At 36.2% G+C, this 17,438-nt stretch overlaps 1 protein-coding gene and 1 long non-coding RNA gene across 7 annotated transcripts; one reads left to right on the forward strand and one right to left on the reverse strand.

The window, feature by feature from the left end:
- Positions 1–362: 362 nt before the first annotated feature.
- Srrm234 (Serine-arginine repetitive matrix 2/3/4) lies at positions 363–16,375 on the reverse strand. 6 transcript variants are annotated; one of them, XM_066295940.1, is made up of 11 exons: positions 16,186–16,375; positions 15,387–15,628; positions 14,895–14,999; positions 9,259–9,576; positions 9,146–9,202; positions 8,245–8,371; positions 7,260–7,315; positions 5,943–7,209; positions 5,420–5,580; positions 5,153–5,359; positions 363–1,404 (listed from the first exon to the last, which is right to left on the reverse strand). In XM_066295940.1, exons 2-11 carry the CDS (start codon positions 15,623–15,625, stop codon positions 1,227–1,229), a joined length of 2,715 nt encoding a protein of 904 aa, XP_066152037.1. In that variant the 5' UTR covers positions 15,626–15,628; positions 16,186–16,375; the 3' UTR covers positions 363–1,226. The 6 variants fall into 6 exon arrangements, with proteins under 6 accessions (XP_066152037.1, XP_066152039.1, XP_066152038.1 ...); XM_066295944.1 differs by lacking the exon at positions 363–1,404 and adding an exon at positions 4,849–5,021; XM_066295942.1 differs by lacking the exon at positions 9,146–9,202.
- LOC136346630 (uncharacterized) lies at positions 9,594–14,960 on the forward strand. The gene is made up of 3 exons (XR_010733336.1): positions 9,594–9,700; positions 10,180–10,322; positions 14,671–14,960. It is a non-coding gene; the product is annotated as an uncharacterized lncRNA (long non-coding RNA).
- Positions 16,376–17,438: the final 1,063 nt, after the last annotated feature.

Here is a 17,438-nt window from a genome sequence, read left to right on the forward strand (position 1 = left end):
GTGCATATAATTATACAGTACAATTTTTTTATCTCTGATCATACGGTGATATTATCCATATGTGCACGTTTAAAATGTCCACTTCAATGCATTGCTATATTACAGGTACCTGAACTAACAGAAAACACTCTTAATAATAAAAAAATAAACAATCGTCTTTGTAGGGTTTACATTACAACATTTATGAGTTTCAGAAATTTTGCGATAAACCTTTATTTATTAAGTTACAAAAGTCGTTCCAATTAAACTTTCCCTTTCCTATAAAGAGATTGTTCATGACGTAATCGTGTTCATTGTAGCTTAAAGGACGGACTGAAATGAATTTCAAGTCTTATATACGCACCAAAGGACAAGAAAACGCGTTATCCTCGTACATGTATAATATATAATATACCAATTTGGCTAATAAATAATTCACAAATAAGTTAAATAAATTACAAATAGACATGCGTACGTACCAAACTGATACCCAATATCACGCAGGAGCATTTTGGACTAGAAATATTGAACGGTTTTTGATTGCAGCCTCGCGCTAGCCGACCGGCTTGCGCCTCGACACTAAACGCATCCATTTAATATTAAATAAATATAATTAATAAACATTTAAATTAAATAAATTAAAACGAAAAAGTGCACAACGACACCTACAACAAGAGCGAAAGTAAGGGCAATAGAGATAAAATTTCACCATTTCTGCAAACAGCAGTCCTTTCTTAAGTAGTTTATTTTTCCATATTAAGGTCTAATGGTTCTGTTTTTTTATGGAATGTCAATTAATTTACAGATTAGAACCTTATTTATTGTATGAATATTCCTATTCAACACAACAATACTGCTACATCTAGAACACTACTGTTATTGGAGATCATATAATGTTAATGAAAGCTGATGTTAAAATATTTACTCTTGATGCTTCATTAGAATCAGCCTGTCATCACGTTGTTAACTACACATGTAGTCATAATCTACTTAAATGAAATTGCACAAATGTTCAGTGTGACAGGCCTCTAAAAATCGCAAATCCATTGCACTATTAATATTAGCAATAAAAATTACATTTACACATTTGCTATTCCTAGATACAACCATTCATGGTAATTTACTTGTCAGCTTAGTACCATCGCTAGCTTTTCGTTGGAAACAACAAGTATTATACCAAAGCCGTTGTAGTCCTGAGACTTTAATTAATCCACCTCGGGTGGTACTAAACTAACGCAACTGAACCCTCAGGGCGATTTCGACGACCTTACCGGCGTCCGACTCAGAGACCTGCTCATTGATCTGCTCATGGATTTCGTAGGCGACCTCGTGGGAGACCTTCGTCTGTAGTATGGACTTACACTGCTGCAGCTGCTCTCTGAACTTGGTGACATTCTAGTGTAGGGAATGGGTCGTTTCCTTGCACTGTGTTAGTGGGAGAAGGAATCGTTAGTTTGGGGTTAGTTGGGAGTGATCTAGACAGTTTTCCGTTGAGCAGATACTTGCAGCGACAGTTGATTAGTAGATATTGATTAAGTTTTTTATTGCATTATACAGGGTTCGCCATTACTCCGAACTCGGTTCCTTGTGCCTTTGTATAAATACCAATATAAAATCTTTTTGCAGACAAGGGTCAGTGGACTGAGCGGCTGATACCTGACCTAGAGTTTTCAATGTTGAAGAATCATAGGCACCTGTACTGCCATCTAACTCAGATGCTAAGCTGCCAGAGTTGTTTCAGGAGCTACAGCCACAGAATGGGAAAAACGGATACGGATTGCGTGAATTGCGGAGTCATCGACACCGCAGAACACTGTATGTTCCAATGCTCGGTGTTTCAAGTGCAGAGAAATATCATAAAAGAATGCATAGAAAACCTCACTTCAGTATCCCTCATTAGAGGGATACTGAAAATGAAATAAAATTGGGATAATTGTAACAAAGCCATTTTTGCAATAGTACTTTTTTACATAACTTTCAGACATACTGCCGGACACATTTATAAACTTTCAATTAAATCGTAATGGACATTATTTTAATCTAACAAGTGTCCAAAATGTTACTTATTTTGTTATGGGAACGTCTAAAGGCTTCACCGCAATCATTCACGCACATTTTGTAATATCTCTTCTTGTGCCCCGTTAGAAAATTCAGTTCTTATTCTGTTTTTCAGTACTTTTTGTGTAGTGAGATCTTTTTGAAATAGGTAATCTTTTACGAACCTCCATAAAAAAATCCATGGCAGTAAGATCCGGAGATCTCGCCGGCCATGGCACAGGACGTCCTCGACCGACCTATCGATCACGAAATTGCTCGTTTAAATAATTACGCACATTTTTAGTATAATAACAGGCGTATAATCATGTTGATACCACATGGTGCGTCTTATGTTTTCCGACACATTCCGTAGTAACTGTGTCAGAGAATTGTTCAATAATTCAAAAGATCTGTCGCCGTTTAAATGACCATCTAAGAAGTACGGGCCTATGATAAAATCATCCACATATTCTCCCCACACATTGACCGTCCATCTAAGCTGATGATCCAAAACTCGTAAAATATGACGATTTACATTGTTATTATAACGAAAATTACAATTTACTCGGTCATTATTATGAAAGATAGCTTGATTGGCAAATGTAATAGCGGACGTAAAGTCTGGTGCCTTATTGAGTTAAAATCCCCTACAGTCTATTTTTGATGCATTTTAATGTGATATAGATTATATTTAAGGCTTTTAGTACTCTTCTTATTAAAGTAGCACTAATTGTACCAAGGTTGGTGTTTAATAAAGTGTAACTTTATGCTGTCCAGCGCAAACTCAACACCCTGTTCATCATGCAGCTTTCCAATATAAATGAGTACGATACTAAATGTTTGATATTGAAATATATGACGAACCCCGTATAAAAGAATATTTCCGAGATGAAGGTTAGTTCAGGTTAGTGATTCAGAGGTATGCTCGTAAGGCAAATTAATGTCAAAAGCCCAAAGTAAATTAGTTGTTTTTTGGAAGGTGTTCTTTCGTCCATCCTTTGCTTTGGTTAGTTATTGCTTCAAAAACGGTGTTGAAGAAAACTATGGTTAATATACCCTAAAATTTTGGGATGGTTATCGAACACCCTATCGATTCAGGAAACCTTACTTAAAAATAGGTTACTTATCGAAATATGTTTTAAAGTCACCTTGTATTATTATAATGAGATGCCTGAAAAGTTTGAAAGGTGTTAAACGTTAAAGGCACGTCGTGAATAGATTCATCTGTTACCAGTTGATCAGTCAAATTTTTTATTGCAAATAGCAAATGGTTCAATCAACGAGGTGTGTCTACCATATACTGCCTACTGCGACTTTTTTTAACGATCGCACTTTATATAGAGAGTGGTCACTTTTATAATAACACGACTGACTGGAATTTACTAAATCCAGAAAAATTCAGGCTTGAACGAGACATAATACACTCGGACAATCTAGTATCAAAAATTTATAAAGCAGCATGAATAATAGATTCGCCTACCCTGGTGTCTTGTACCGTGTAAGTGGTGTGTACCGAGAAAGTGGAAACATGTTCATCGTAATCGATTTTAAACAGTTAATTTTCAATTAAATCATATTACTTACATAAATCTATATGAAAATTTAATTAAGTAAATCAACTTTTTTTTTTTGAGAATTAATCTCATGTGAACCGCTTTCTATATACAAGTGGTTTTCCTTTAAAACAATAAGTAAGTGTACAAGTAAAACCAGTTCAAGTGAAAACATAGGAACTGTACTAGTGGGAGAAGGTCCGCATAAGTTTTAATGTGCCTTCGACAAAGATCAACAATGAAGTGGGCGGGGTCACTGTCTCGTTCAACGTTTAAATTAGTATCAATTTGCTTGTCTTCGCGGCTATAAAAAATTTCTTTAACTACTGGAGCAAAACACAGCAATAAGAAATAAAAACTTTAGATAAATGCACGTATTTACGTATTACTTTGATGTAATTAACTGATAACTGTAACATCCCCCATGCGACAGTGGATCGGTACTGAACATCGTTTTAAACGGCAAATAAAAATTCGAAATTAATTTAATCCCTCACTAAAACTTCTGTAACAATAAGAAATCCTGCAAACACCGGAACGACTCTGCCCACGTTACCTGCCAGCTTCGAAAGCCCCTTAGTTGGTTTTATCATAGACATACTAAACCTTATGCGATCCTTCTTCCACTTGCACAATTCCCGTTTCCAGTTGAACTGGTTTTACCCGTATACTCACGTATTGTCATGACGGAAAACCCGTACTTTACAGCGTGCTACAAGTAATCCAAGTTCCAGCTGGGAGTCGCACAGGTTTCATATAGACGAACTAACAAACCACACGAGAAATTTTTGGAATCATCCCGTGAATGATGTAAATTTATCTTGAATAAATTCTAGATGTGTCAAGCGGATGATTAATTCTTTGTAACGTCCTCGTGTTTTTTCGTATCGTGGAGGTTCGACTTCTTGTAGCGAAATGCTTTCATATCGCACTCATCATGAGTCATCGGACGTATGAGTCATCCAGCTATGTGAAGGGTTTTACCGCACACAGACTTTGGTGCCTGTCTATTTCAATGTAAAAAAAGATACCGATAATAGTTTCGGAAGATGTAAAAACGCAATATAATTGAACAGTTTAAAATCCCTAAAAAACTGGTAATAACCTGAACTCCGCAGCCCGAAATGAATTTATTTTTCGACATATCAAGACAACGGAAAATCTTCTAAAACACTGTTACATACAACATACTCACCATGAATGGAAAACAAAAGTAACGAATCATGCAACTTACCTGAGAACAGAATAAAATACGAAAGAAACACAAAATAAAACGAGCTTGTACAATAACAAAACAAAAATGTTTTATTGCAATAATCATTATTACTGTCGACTCAAAACTTAGTTCTAAAAATTACTTCTGAATAATGAACAATGTGGAGGGTGAACTACAAATAAATAATAATCAATTCGATAGTCTACACATATAAAACACGCACCTCCTACTTGCGCCTGAAACGAAAAGAAAAGCCAAATAAACTTCAAAGGCAAAGGAAAACTACCAAATGTGCCAAAGTAGATTTTTTTAAAAATATATAAAAATAATATTTCAAAAAATATACGTAACACCAAAATCACCTTACCTTGTTATCCTTCTTCTCGACAGAAAACTAGGTGATCCGTGGCGCCGCGGTATCGAAATCGACCTGGATCGTCTGGATGAACAACTGGAACTGTATGAGGATCTGGAGGTACTGGAACCGCTGCGACTTCGCGATCTAGACGATCTCTCTGACCTGCTACTACTGCTGGAGGAACGAGAATTGCTTCGCGACCTGTTGTGTTTAGAGCTAGACAAGAACGAGGCCGTTTTAATCGCGCAAATTTTTAACGAAAAATCGATTTATTACCTGTTGCTAGAAGAAGAACTCCGACTCCTCGATCTGCTACTGCGATCTTTGGATGAGCTCTCAGACCTTGATCTGGATTTGCTACGACTCGGTCTCCGTCTAATGTTTAACGTATCTTTGTTTACTTTGGAAGGAGATTTATCCCTCTTCAATGGCAACACCTGTAAAAGGAAAAATAACTTATATGTATATTGTATTTTGAGTGTTGTTTATACTAATTAAAGCATGGACCTCTACGTGAGGATATTCGGAAAATTTCGTTTAAAAGATTTACTTTACTTCAATATTGAAAGACATTTTCTTCAATTTGTCGAAACTCGCATCTCTTACTGTTTTCAAGATTCTCAACCCGAATTTGTGGCACCCTGCGTATACTTTCCGCGTCAAACATCAAAACATCCTCGGGAAGAAAACGATTATTGTCCTCCCTTTCAATGACATAAACGGCTATTTAATTCCGGCGAACCTATCATTCTTTTTCACAATTTTTCAAAACCCCTCCAAGACTAATCAGGAAACTTACCTTTATATCAAACATATCCGACTGCACTCCTATAGCTTTAGGCACCGCTTTGGGAGGGCTCTCCATCTTCTCGTTTTTCTCCTTCTTCTTCTCCAGTGATTCTTTCGCTTTGGCAGCTAAGCCACATTTCAGCAGTCGCAAAATCCTCAATTCCCTCTCCTTGTCTACTTCCTGCTGCAACTCCTCTTTGTCGCTTTTATCGGATTCTTCCCTCTCGCTGGAAGACTGCCGCAACATCACCACTGGCATGGGCTTCTTGACAACCTTCGGAGACTTCGGTTTCATTACCACTTTAGAAGCTTTTTCCTTTGATGTTGACCTCTTGGCAAGAGGGCTTTTCGGTATTGGACTCCTAGATTTCAGAGGACTTTTTGACCGTGTAGAGGTTGTCTTGGGACTTTCTTTTCTTTTAGGACTAGGCCCTCTCCTTTTCGGCGGCGTTAGTGACCGATGTTTCGCTGGTACTTCAAAGCTTTTCTCCTCCGAGGGTCTAATTTCAGGACTCTCACTTCTCTTGTTCTTTGTAGGCTCCTTTTTTGGTTTGTCTACTGGAAGAGGTGATGTCCTTTTAGGAGAGCTGCGTCTTGTGGGTGTTTTACTCGGACTAGGAGGGCGTCCTTTTGAAGGACGCTCGTTAGATTGTGGGCTTCTACTCCTCGTCCTCTCTCTTCCCCGGCTACTCCTTTCTCGGCCCTTGCTACGAGTTGTCTCCCTTCCTCTACCTCTAGTCTCCTCTTCTCTACCTTTAGTCTCCTCTTCTCTTCTTCCACTGTGTCTAGATCTTGATCTAGATCGGTACCTACGGCTTCTACGATCAGGAGATCGCCTCCTATTATAACCTCGATCATCTGACCGTGACCGTCTTCTCCTTTCCTCGCTTTTATACCTATCCTCTCTCGCAGGCTTATATTTCCTGTTAGCAGACAAACTTCTCGATTTCGACTTTCTTCTTGGCACATGCTCGGGAGTTTCTTTCTTGTCGCGTCTTTCAGGAGTTGCAGATTTACGCCGATGATTGTCGTAATTTTTTCGTTTTCTCGACTCGCCCTCGCCCTCTTCCACTTTCTTGCCATTTCTTTCCTTGGAGTGTTTCCGTGGTGATTTGCCATGGTCAAGCTTTGGGTGTTTGCGGACCGGGGATGGGGATCTTGAAGGTCGTTTGGTCTTCTTCGGAGCGTCTTTATCTTTCTTCGATTCTTTGGTTTTATGCTTACAGGTGTCAGCAACGGGGCTTTTGTCGCGTTTGTGTTTTTTCACCTCTGGGGAACTGAAGATTTGTTTATATATTAAATCAAGAGTACACATATGAGATCTTACCTTCTATCTGAACTTTCTGAAGAATCTCTTCGCTTCTTTTTAGATGACTTTTTTTTCTGTAAATAAGAAACATTCCTTAGAGTTAATACAGAGAGTTTGGCACACTTACATTAACATGGCTTTAAAGTTATTGATATTTTGAGACTGAGAACGCCCTTTATAAATAAGAAGAAATGATGCACAATAATAACAATTATAATAAACTACTGGAATTTTACAGCATTACAGTGATTATAGAGTCTATTTGAAATCTTTCCATACTTATCATCTTAAACGGGATAGATTTTTAAACAATTACAGGAAATAAATGAAAGAAAAGAGCCATAGGCGGACGTGGGACTGGACAGTGCAGTGCCTGCAGTGTCGAAAAATAAACAATAATTGAAATCCCTCCTTTAATTTCTACGAAATAATGGTTTTGTTGACAAAATTCCAACCGATCATAATTCTAGAAGATCAATTTGAGATAAGTGACTGGTGTCTGATCATTGCACCAAATCTAGTCTCGCTTAATTTTACTTTCTGTGTTAGTGACCGCTTCAAGTGGTTTTTATCACTGTTCATATGTCCTTCCTCAAGCATATACACGCTGTATACACATCATTTCGTTTCGCGTATCGTTTCCACAATTAGATCGATGAAGAAGGGGCTAAAGTTATTTGAATGTTTGGAGGCCATCGTATTTTTGCTGTTATTCATAGAGTCAAATGTGACGAATGAAGCAGCAATGTGTAGATAATGAAAAGCCCTTCGAAATTATGTATCCCGTAACCTTCTCTACTATTTAAAATATTTGATAGGATGGTTCTGCAGGGTAGAACGTTGGAAAGAGTGTAGTGTGTTCTGTGTAAAAATTGTTCCCCCTCGATAACAAGATCGACATGTTCCGGCGATTTTAAACAATTTATCCTGTTTCGAGATAATAAGAACGGGAAGTTTTGAAATTGACACCCTGCGTGGCATTCTGAGGTGTTGCTTCACTTACTTCTTTTTTCTTGCTTTTTTTCTTTTTGGACTCATGATCCGATTCATCAGAATCTGAACTTGTATCATCAGACCACTCATCTTTACGTTGCTTCTTCTTCTTCTTACGCTCTTTAGACTTCCCCGACCTAAATGTAAGAAACGTAATGTAAAGCTTAAGACATAAAAACGATTTTTATGATATCGCCTAGAATAGTAACACAACACACAAACAGGAGTTTTAGTTTACGACACATAAAGCCAATTGTGTGAAAGAAATTTGTTACGAAATACGAACAAGAAACAAACGATTCTAGGAAAACTCTGAACAAAGATTGAAGCGATGAGCTTCAAGGCCTTATATTGTCATAACTAAAGAAGAAATACATTCGAAAACATACACTTTCAGTAATGGATGAATGAACAAAAGGTTAATACTACTCACGTTCAAAAGCGTATATTTTCGAATGGAAACAATCTCATTTCCACTATTACAGCCATTTCGGTCTTTTTTTTTTTTTTAATACAAATTCTTGCAACGCTTCTTCAACGCACCTTCAAGATCCGCAATTCGGGACAGGCTAAACATCATAAAAAAAGGAGAAACGGAAAGATGAAAATAAATCGGACGAATGTTTATAAAAAACGGACCATACAATTACCTGGTTACTGCCTTCTTTTACGATGTACGGCAAAAAAATATACCACCAATCGATTAGTATACGGAATATCATTTAATCGCTAGCGATTGTTTAGTTAGAAAAATAAACGGAAAACTATAAAGTCTTTGTAACAAAGGAAACGAAAAGCACTACAACCAACGTGAAATCAACGCCATTTTCAATTATTTGGCAATAATGTGTGAAACAACGGAAAGTAATGACACTGAGTTGTAACGTAGCGAACGTTTGCGTCCTACTTACTTGTCTTTTTTCCGGCTTTTTTTCTTTTTTTTCTTCTTCGACTCCTCACTCGAAGGACTGCCAAGACAAATCGAATACTGAATTCAACTAATTAAATTTTCTAAAACGATTACCTGCTCTCTTTTTGCTTGCGCTTCTTCTTCTTCTTGCGCTCCTCCTTTTCCTTGTCACTCTCTTCGTTTCCGCTCCTTTCCGGCGTCGGAGTCCTCACCAGCTGGTACCTGGCAGCGTCCTGTTTCTCCTTCTCTTTTTCGAGGGCCCTCTGTTTTTCTCGTTTGGCTGCTGCTGCGCTTGCGGCCAGTTTCTCTTTCGCCTGACGATCCGGGTCGAAACTGCTACCCTCGACGAAATATTCGGATATGCCGAAGGCCTCGCGCAGGCGCGCGTTCTTTTCCTGCTGTGCCTCGGCTACTTGGTGCGTTTCCGTGACGCTTTAAGTAAACGAAAATGTCATTTGATGAAATCTGTCACGAGTTATTCTACAAATTCGACGGTGAGCACAAGGGTTCGGGGAAACCGTAAATGGCTCAAGGAAGGTTCAACAAAGTTCCCAAAGTAAGTCGTGATTTTAGAAGTAGTTCGTGTCGCTCCAAGAGACCACACACACATATCAAAAATCAATGGCAGTAAAATTCAAAGTTGCCGATCTGATCTTGTCGTCGTTGTGTCGTGCTCAAGCCATTTTCGAGATTTGTTGAGAGGAGTGAGGAAAATCGCAATTTTCGAAAATATTTTTTTATTTGCAACTGCTGCCTCACACAAACTGAGATTTTTGGTATACGTACATATATATTTCCGCTTGGGAAAATGAGAGTCGTATGTAACTAATCTTGAGCATCAATTTAAAACAAGTGCCCAAGCCGGAATAGTGGAAGATCATTTCGTAGGTCCACATTTTTTGCCAGAATCTTTAAATGATATCAGTGATTTCCACTTTCTCTAGAATCGTTTTAATGAAGTTTTTGAAGAGATTTCCTTCTTAGCAAGGCTTCATGTGTGATTCACGCACCGTAATGCCCCTTCCCACTTTTCAGAACAGATTATAGCGTGACTGCATAAAAACTATCCCCACAATTGGATTGAATCACGGAGATAGATTGCACCGTTACAAAGGCAAGCACAGTCACCGGATATTATTCCCATGGATAATGACATCTGGGACTTTTTGAAAAGCAAGGTATATTCTATATAAACGGACACTGTTGGATAATTTATTGAGAAAAAAAAGGAATATGACTTCCATGACTCATTTCGTTAGCATGTGCTGGAAAACACTTCACACGCGGTGTTAAAGAATTCAAACGGGAACTGAAATTAACGATAAACGTTCTAAGCAATTATTATAAATTTTAGGTATTAAAATCAAATGTTAATTTCGTTCTATTAAAAAATGTCTATTGACATGATGGTACGCACGCCAGCGGAAGAAGAAAACATGGTTTCCCCTTGAGAAATATGCATTTTTCAGAGTTATCCATGCTAAGCTATAATAAACCAACATGTAACTGCATATTTTAAGACCAGAAACGGTACTCCGCCATTCCTTGAAAATAAAAATAACATTTGATCGCTTGTACAGAAAAAATCTGAACTTTTGGACTCTCTTGAAGGTTAAAAGCGCGAGTTAAAACAGTTGTTGAAGCCGCCAAATTTCGCTAAAACATCTAAAGTCGCTTTGAAGAAATTTACAACGTTTCGGCGTTCAATTAATAATTTTTCAAAAATGATTCTTTAATACTCCACACCTCGTGCTTATCACGATTTGCCTTCATATTTGGTCAAAACCTATTTGCTCCTCTATTTGTGGTAATTATTTCTGAGGCCCCCGTTATAAATAAAATAAAATACTTCTATGAACATTTCGCTTTCAAGGATAAACCACACGATAAACTTTAATAATCACCCTTAAAACCACATTATACAAGATCTTTTTTCGTGGTTGAACTGTTGTAACACACCGATTTATTTATTAGTTCAACTCACTTGTCGCCCACTTCTTTTCCATAACTGCAACAAACCATCATAACCCAGAGCGGTCACCACACAAAACATTCAATTATTACACCACGTCCACCGACTAGAGGCTACTTATTGCACAAACTTGAATTCGTTGTACTAGAAGTGTACAAATGCGAATGTTGTAACTTGGACTTTTAACGCTCCTAAACTCAGCTAACAACTGAAACAGGTCGAGGAGAGACGTTTCGTCGCTCAAAAGTGGCACGCGACGGCGACCTCAGCGTCGATCAATATTCACCCTACACAAAATGGGGTGAAGCACGAGTCGGGGGAGCGAGCGGAAAACGTACGTGTATATCTTACACGTGAGTCAGGGGGAAACGAAACAAAAAAAGCTTCTAAAATCGTATTTCATTGTGTAACGACAATGTGAAATATAGGAGACGTTGCGTTAGCTTTCTGACTAATTTAGACATTCTGAACTCATTACTAGTACTAATGATAGGTCAACAAAAATACAGGGTGTTGTATAAAAAGTGGAAGCTACTTTAGGAGATGATTATACGGCCGATTTATAAGAAAAAATGTAAATGTGGGTTCGTTTTTCAACGGTCGAAGAAATATTTTTTCCTTAATTTTCAATGATATTCTTACAGGTTGACTAAAATTTCGACTCTACAACCCCAAACTTTAAAATCCAAAGGTATTAAGTCTGGATAACGCGGAACCGTTAAGTAACATAATTTTTTTTCTCTATGACTTATACATTTTTGAGACATTTTTATTAAATTCAAGAAAGCAAATCCCTTTAATGAGACGAATAATCAAAATTTTCAAATATTTTTTAATATATACAAGATGATATTTTTTCTGAGGCCCTCTATTCAAACATCATACAGCTTGGCGCTAAGTGAGCGTTCTATTCCAAAAATGTATATTTTCTGATTAAATTAGATTTTTTATATATTTTTTCCTTACTGTCACTAATCACCCGAACTATAGCATAATTTGTCAGTGTGCGAGAAACTAACTGAAATCATGCAAATACACCCAACAAATAGACAGAATGGAAGAAAATGGCGGCAAACTATAATGGGTAATCTCAATGAGTGGAAGATTAAAAAAATAATAATGTAAAAAACGAAAAGCTACTAAAGAAATATTCTAATGATCTATTTTTGAGATTCCTAGGCTAATAAGTCTAAAAATATAATACATTGACCTTTCAGGGAAAAGATCACTTTTTAAACATGAATTAAAAATTTCAGCTCAAATTATTGAAAATGTTGCAACCACGTAGAGCTTTCTCTAACTCAATTTAGTCAATCCTTTTACTTCCACCGTTTTAAAGTTAGCAGTAGTGGACACACTTACAAAAACAGTCGATATCAACTATTTATTAAAATAAAGTCCCGGTGAATATTAGCAATTTCAGCAGATCAAAAATAAATACCACTAACGAATATAGTCAGAAAAATACGAATTCACATATTTTTATCTTTTATCAATTCACAAAATTGCAAACAATTAAGTTACCTAACAACAGATCTGAGCGAGTTCCTTTGAGGTAATCCCTGAGCCCCTATCAGCTGCCCGTGACCGACACATTCGCAATGACAGCAGCACTGTCTTGGCCTTCTAGACATCAGCGTCGCCCTAGGCCCTAGGGCCTGACATAGGGCCCCTCTCCACAACCTCTCGAAAATAACTCTTTCATCCACAGTGCTCCGAAGGTTGTTGCATTTAGTAGCTCCATATTCTTGAAGCCTATTTTCCAAGAGCATTCTCTTTCTTTGGTTGTTTTGATAGAAATTCCTTTTCATTCTTACGCTCTGTTTCTTTCGTGGCTTATTGTTTAACACTTCAATACATATATTTTTACGACTATCAATATACTTATACTAAAGGAAGCGACAAGAATTATTATCACAATTATTAGGACTTTAAATAATGACACTGTTTGATAAAACACTTTAGCCGTAAACCTATTGGAAGACTTAATATTAACACTCTTAGTGAATAGTGGAAGACTTATGTGATTTTGGAAGTATTTTTAATCTTAGGAGACTACATTTTTGCTGAGAAAATGTAGGTTGAAAACGCGGGGAGCACGTCGACGACCGTTTTGCGAATTTAGGAGGAAGGGCGAAGGGTGGTTGGTAGGGGATGTTAGTTTGCGCAGCATCCGCCGGAATTAAGGGCGAAGCGATTGATTTTACGCGAGACACAAGCTGAGGGTGTGAAGTAAAGTAAATAGATTTAATGTTTAACTGTAAGTGCACTTTTGTTGTCCTTTCACAGAGACAACTGAAAATAATATTTTATTTATTTAATATTAGTTACTTAATTCTTATTTTTGAGTTGTTTATGTTATCGAATAACATTACTTTTTATGTTTATTTTTACACCGGAATTTAGAAAGCAAAATTTAAATAAGAACACACGCAGTTGGTAAATGTATTCATATCGAAATACAGACCGAGACATGCGACATTGCGAAACCCCTTCCTATGAAAACCCAAACAAAGCTACCCATAAGTTTTTGTCGTCAATCTTGCATGCATTATCATGCCAGGCTTGATAAACAACATTATGCTTGTAGACAGAGAGTTTAATATTATGCACGAACTACTTTTGGTTTAAAAAACTTAAAAGACTGACGGCCTGGAACTTTCTTTGGAAAGTTTTGGAAAAAAACTGGTAAAAGTTTCCAAAACAAATGTTGGAAATTGATTTAAATTCCTAATCGCTATGAATGCCCATAGATGGCGCGGCTCGTATAAAGCGCCGTAATCTTGTCCAATTTCGAATGGATAATTAGAACTTTTTTAGTATATTTTATTTCTTTAATTATTAACTTCTCATTGGAAATGTTTTTAAAAATCACTAATCTAACTTCCGTATATCAAAATATAACGCCTGCCACAAATTCTCCAGAAATGCATGGAAGGATCTTCTAAGCAATGAGAAGTACAATACTGATTAAATTAAAGCAAGCATGAACAGTTGGATCAATTAGATAGAGAAAATTGGAGAAATTCTGAATACTGCAAAAAAATGTACATTCCTAATTTGATTTTTCTTAAATAATACTCAAACTATTTATTGTGGAAGTACCAAAAATAATAAATTAAGCAACAAGTTTAAAAAGTAAATACACAAGACCCTGCAATTTCTCTACTGACTAAATCTCGTACCCCATAAAAAAACCAGGTCAACCTATTCATATGGAGGAAGGTACCATCAGTATTTCTGTCAATTTAACTAGTATTGAATTGAATTTTTATGAACAGATAATAAAATTTTCAGATATTTTTTTACTTACCTCAAATTAGTTTATGTATTTGCTGTCCTATAAAGTAATTGGAACCATAAAAATCACTTTTACAAATAATATTATGTGAACGAATTAGTGAAAAATGCCGTTACTTTTGGATTTTTAGTTTATCATTCCTCAATGATAAAATAAAAAATTTTTAGAGTACTTCACATTTTACATGCTAACATTGTATATATTTTAATTGAATTGAATTTTGTTTTTATTTCTTTTTCTTTCTATGTTTTAGCAATGGCGACTAAATTGTTAATTATTAGTGTGAAACAGAGAATGCTAATGTCACTTGATTTGAAACGAAAATATGGTACAATTCCACCGCTCTAGCAACATCTATTTGTCTATGAGGAGTGATGTCCAAACAAAATTAAAAAAAAAATGTTTGACAAATTATTGAAGTATATGTATATATACACCCTATACCATACTTTACTTAAAATTATAAAATATACCTACTTTGTTCTTCCCCATACATCAACTGATTTGTCTAGTTTGCCATCTGGTCCTAACAGCATTTTGCGATAATTATCTACTTTATTTTGGATAGCATCCTCAGTAAATCTAATGAAAAAAATGTCAAGTCAAAGTATCTATTAGAAATGCTTAACATTAAACTAAATGGAAAAACATATATTTTTTCTATTCTTCATTCACGAGTAGCAAAAACTTGATTATCTCATATATGAATATAGATTGTTTATTATTTATTTTTGTTTATTGTTGAATCATTGAAATTTATTAATTGGTCTGGAAACTAAAGCAACCATTGAAGCATTGAGGACGAAATTTTAAAAATTTAGAAATAAACTTAGGTAAAACAGTGCAACTGATTTGTAAAAGCAATTTTCTAAAGCAAAAAAATATGCAGCATCGTAAAGTATAATTAATCTAGCAACATTTTCTATGAGAATTTTATATTAATTTAACAATAACTATGCAAAAAGTTACCCTTGCTCTTCCAGAATCTCAGCAAACTCAACACATTTCAGTTCGACCTTCCTCTTCCTCTCATGGTCCAAGATTTCTTTATTAGGTGGTTTAAAATTTGCAGCGTCGAGGGCACATAACTCCTCTTCATTTCGATACGCTTTGGATTTTGCAGCTGGTCTGGCTAAGGCCCAGTTTCGTTGAACATGGCCATTAGTACCTGAACCCCTTGGGGTTTGCAATCCAATCCCATTGTACATTTTCTAAGAATTTTTAAATATAATATATGAGAATAGGATATAGTAATACTTTAAACGATGTACGGCGTATTTACAGCTTGTGGCGGAGCAACTGTCACCTGTCAGGCTTGACAATGTGACGTACCCTAGGGTGATCCTTCGGTTCCCTAGGTACTCCAGAACCCGGTGAAAAATCTTCCCCTAGCACTTCCGGTAGGTCATTCTAGAACATTCTGCCGGAAGGGAAAAAAAGAGCCTGGGTTAACCCGCACCTGCGCGGGTCCCTTTTCTTTGTTCGAATAGAGACCATCTGGGAAAAAAGGAGGGTATTTATTCATTCTGGGTGCTAGACACGACAAGATAGATTTTAAGTATCGTGCGAGATATATTGTTTTCTTTCTTCACAATCATTTTTGCGGACTAATATTTACAATATATACATATTTACATATTCGCATAAGTGCTTGGTCTATTCTACAACCTCCGAAAACGCAAGTCGGGTAGTGAAAGCGCCTTCACTCGCAAGCGCCCCTCTCGACAAGCTTGTATTGATTGGTGTGGTAAAACTTGTGTGAACATACCTGTTTAGTTAAGATAAAAAACCCAAAATTCAGGTCACTTATAGCAGATTAAATTAAATTAAATTAAAATATCATTATTTTTGAATGATCATGCGGTATGTTAAAATATAGTAGTTTTTACTAAATTACTTTTTCTTGTTACTATTTCAGATTTAGTTAAACAGAAACACGACCCATATCTAGGCATTTGTTTTTCGCTTGCATTCAGCTACGTCAACGTCATAAAATAGAAGCTTTCTATCACTTGTCAGTCAACAATGTCAAACTCCTATTTACAAATTTCTTGAACAAGAATATTCTTCTTGGTTTCTGTCGATTTTATTTTTACTTGAAGTGCATTCTATACCGTAAAATTTGAAGTTCTGGCTAACGTCAGAGCAAAGTCAAACAGTGTGCTCTCCACTCAAAGTCATAGTAGTTTTACAAGAGGGGCTCTAAAACCATGACTTGCGAATAAAAGGGGACTTAGTAAATAAATATCTTTTTATGAGTCAATAATTATTTCACGTAGAAAATGTAAATAAATATTTATTAAAATATAATGTATTTATTATACATAAACTAGAAATACGAGACTTATTAGTTACCATTAATCAAAATACAGTTTTACAACTTAGCTTATCATCGATATTCAATTCAAAAAATTTGTACATGAAAGTGAGGATTCCATTTTCTGGATTCGCATTCGGCTGCTGTTTCCAAACTGACCAAATATATATCAAGCACAGGCCATTTCGATTTTTACGCCAAAATTGTAACAATCTGAATTGGAACGTTAAAAAAGATTTATGTACAACATGTACATATGTACATTGTACGATAAATCCTATAATGAAATGAACGGAACATTGAATTAATATAAAACAGCAGTTTCGGGCTTGCTAATGCTCGTTTGTATTGCTTATAATTTTTACTAGCTACATCCCTTCGATTCCCAAACACATAAAAGCATTTTGGTATTTTATAAACATACTCCACTAAAAATAAACTTTTAATTGCCATTGCAAGCTGCTGATAGTTTCAATTACGTTTGATTTTTTTCTGTTAGTTCAGGTTGGTACTAATCTAAACCAGTATGAAAATGGAGATAATACTACTGTACGATTAAAAAGAAAAAAAACCGCACTGTATAATTATATGCACTAAAGGCTTTATGAGAAGCGAGATTGGAGGCGGTTATGTCCCGGACGACAGTTTTTCTTGCGGCGGGAGAATGGTGATTTAAAATTTCGCCCAGTGTCGGACTAGTTCAA

This window comes from Euwallacea fornicatus, chromosome 23 (assembly GCF_040115645.1).
Source record: "Euwallacea fornicatus isolate EFF26 chromosome 23, ASM4011564v1, whole genome shotgun sequence".
In the NCBI taxonomy this organism is placed as follows: Eukaryota; Metazoa; Arthropoda; class Insecta; order Coleoptera; family Curculionidae; genus Euwallacea; species Euwallacea fornicatus.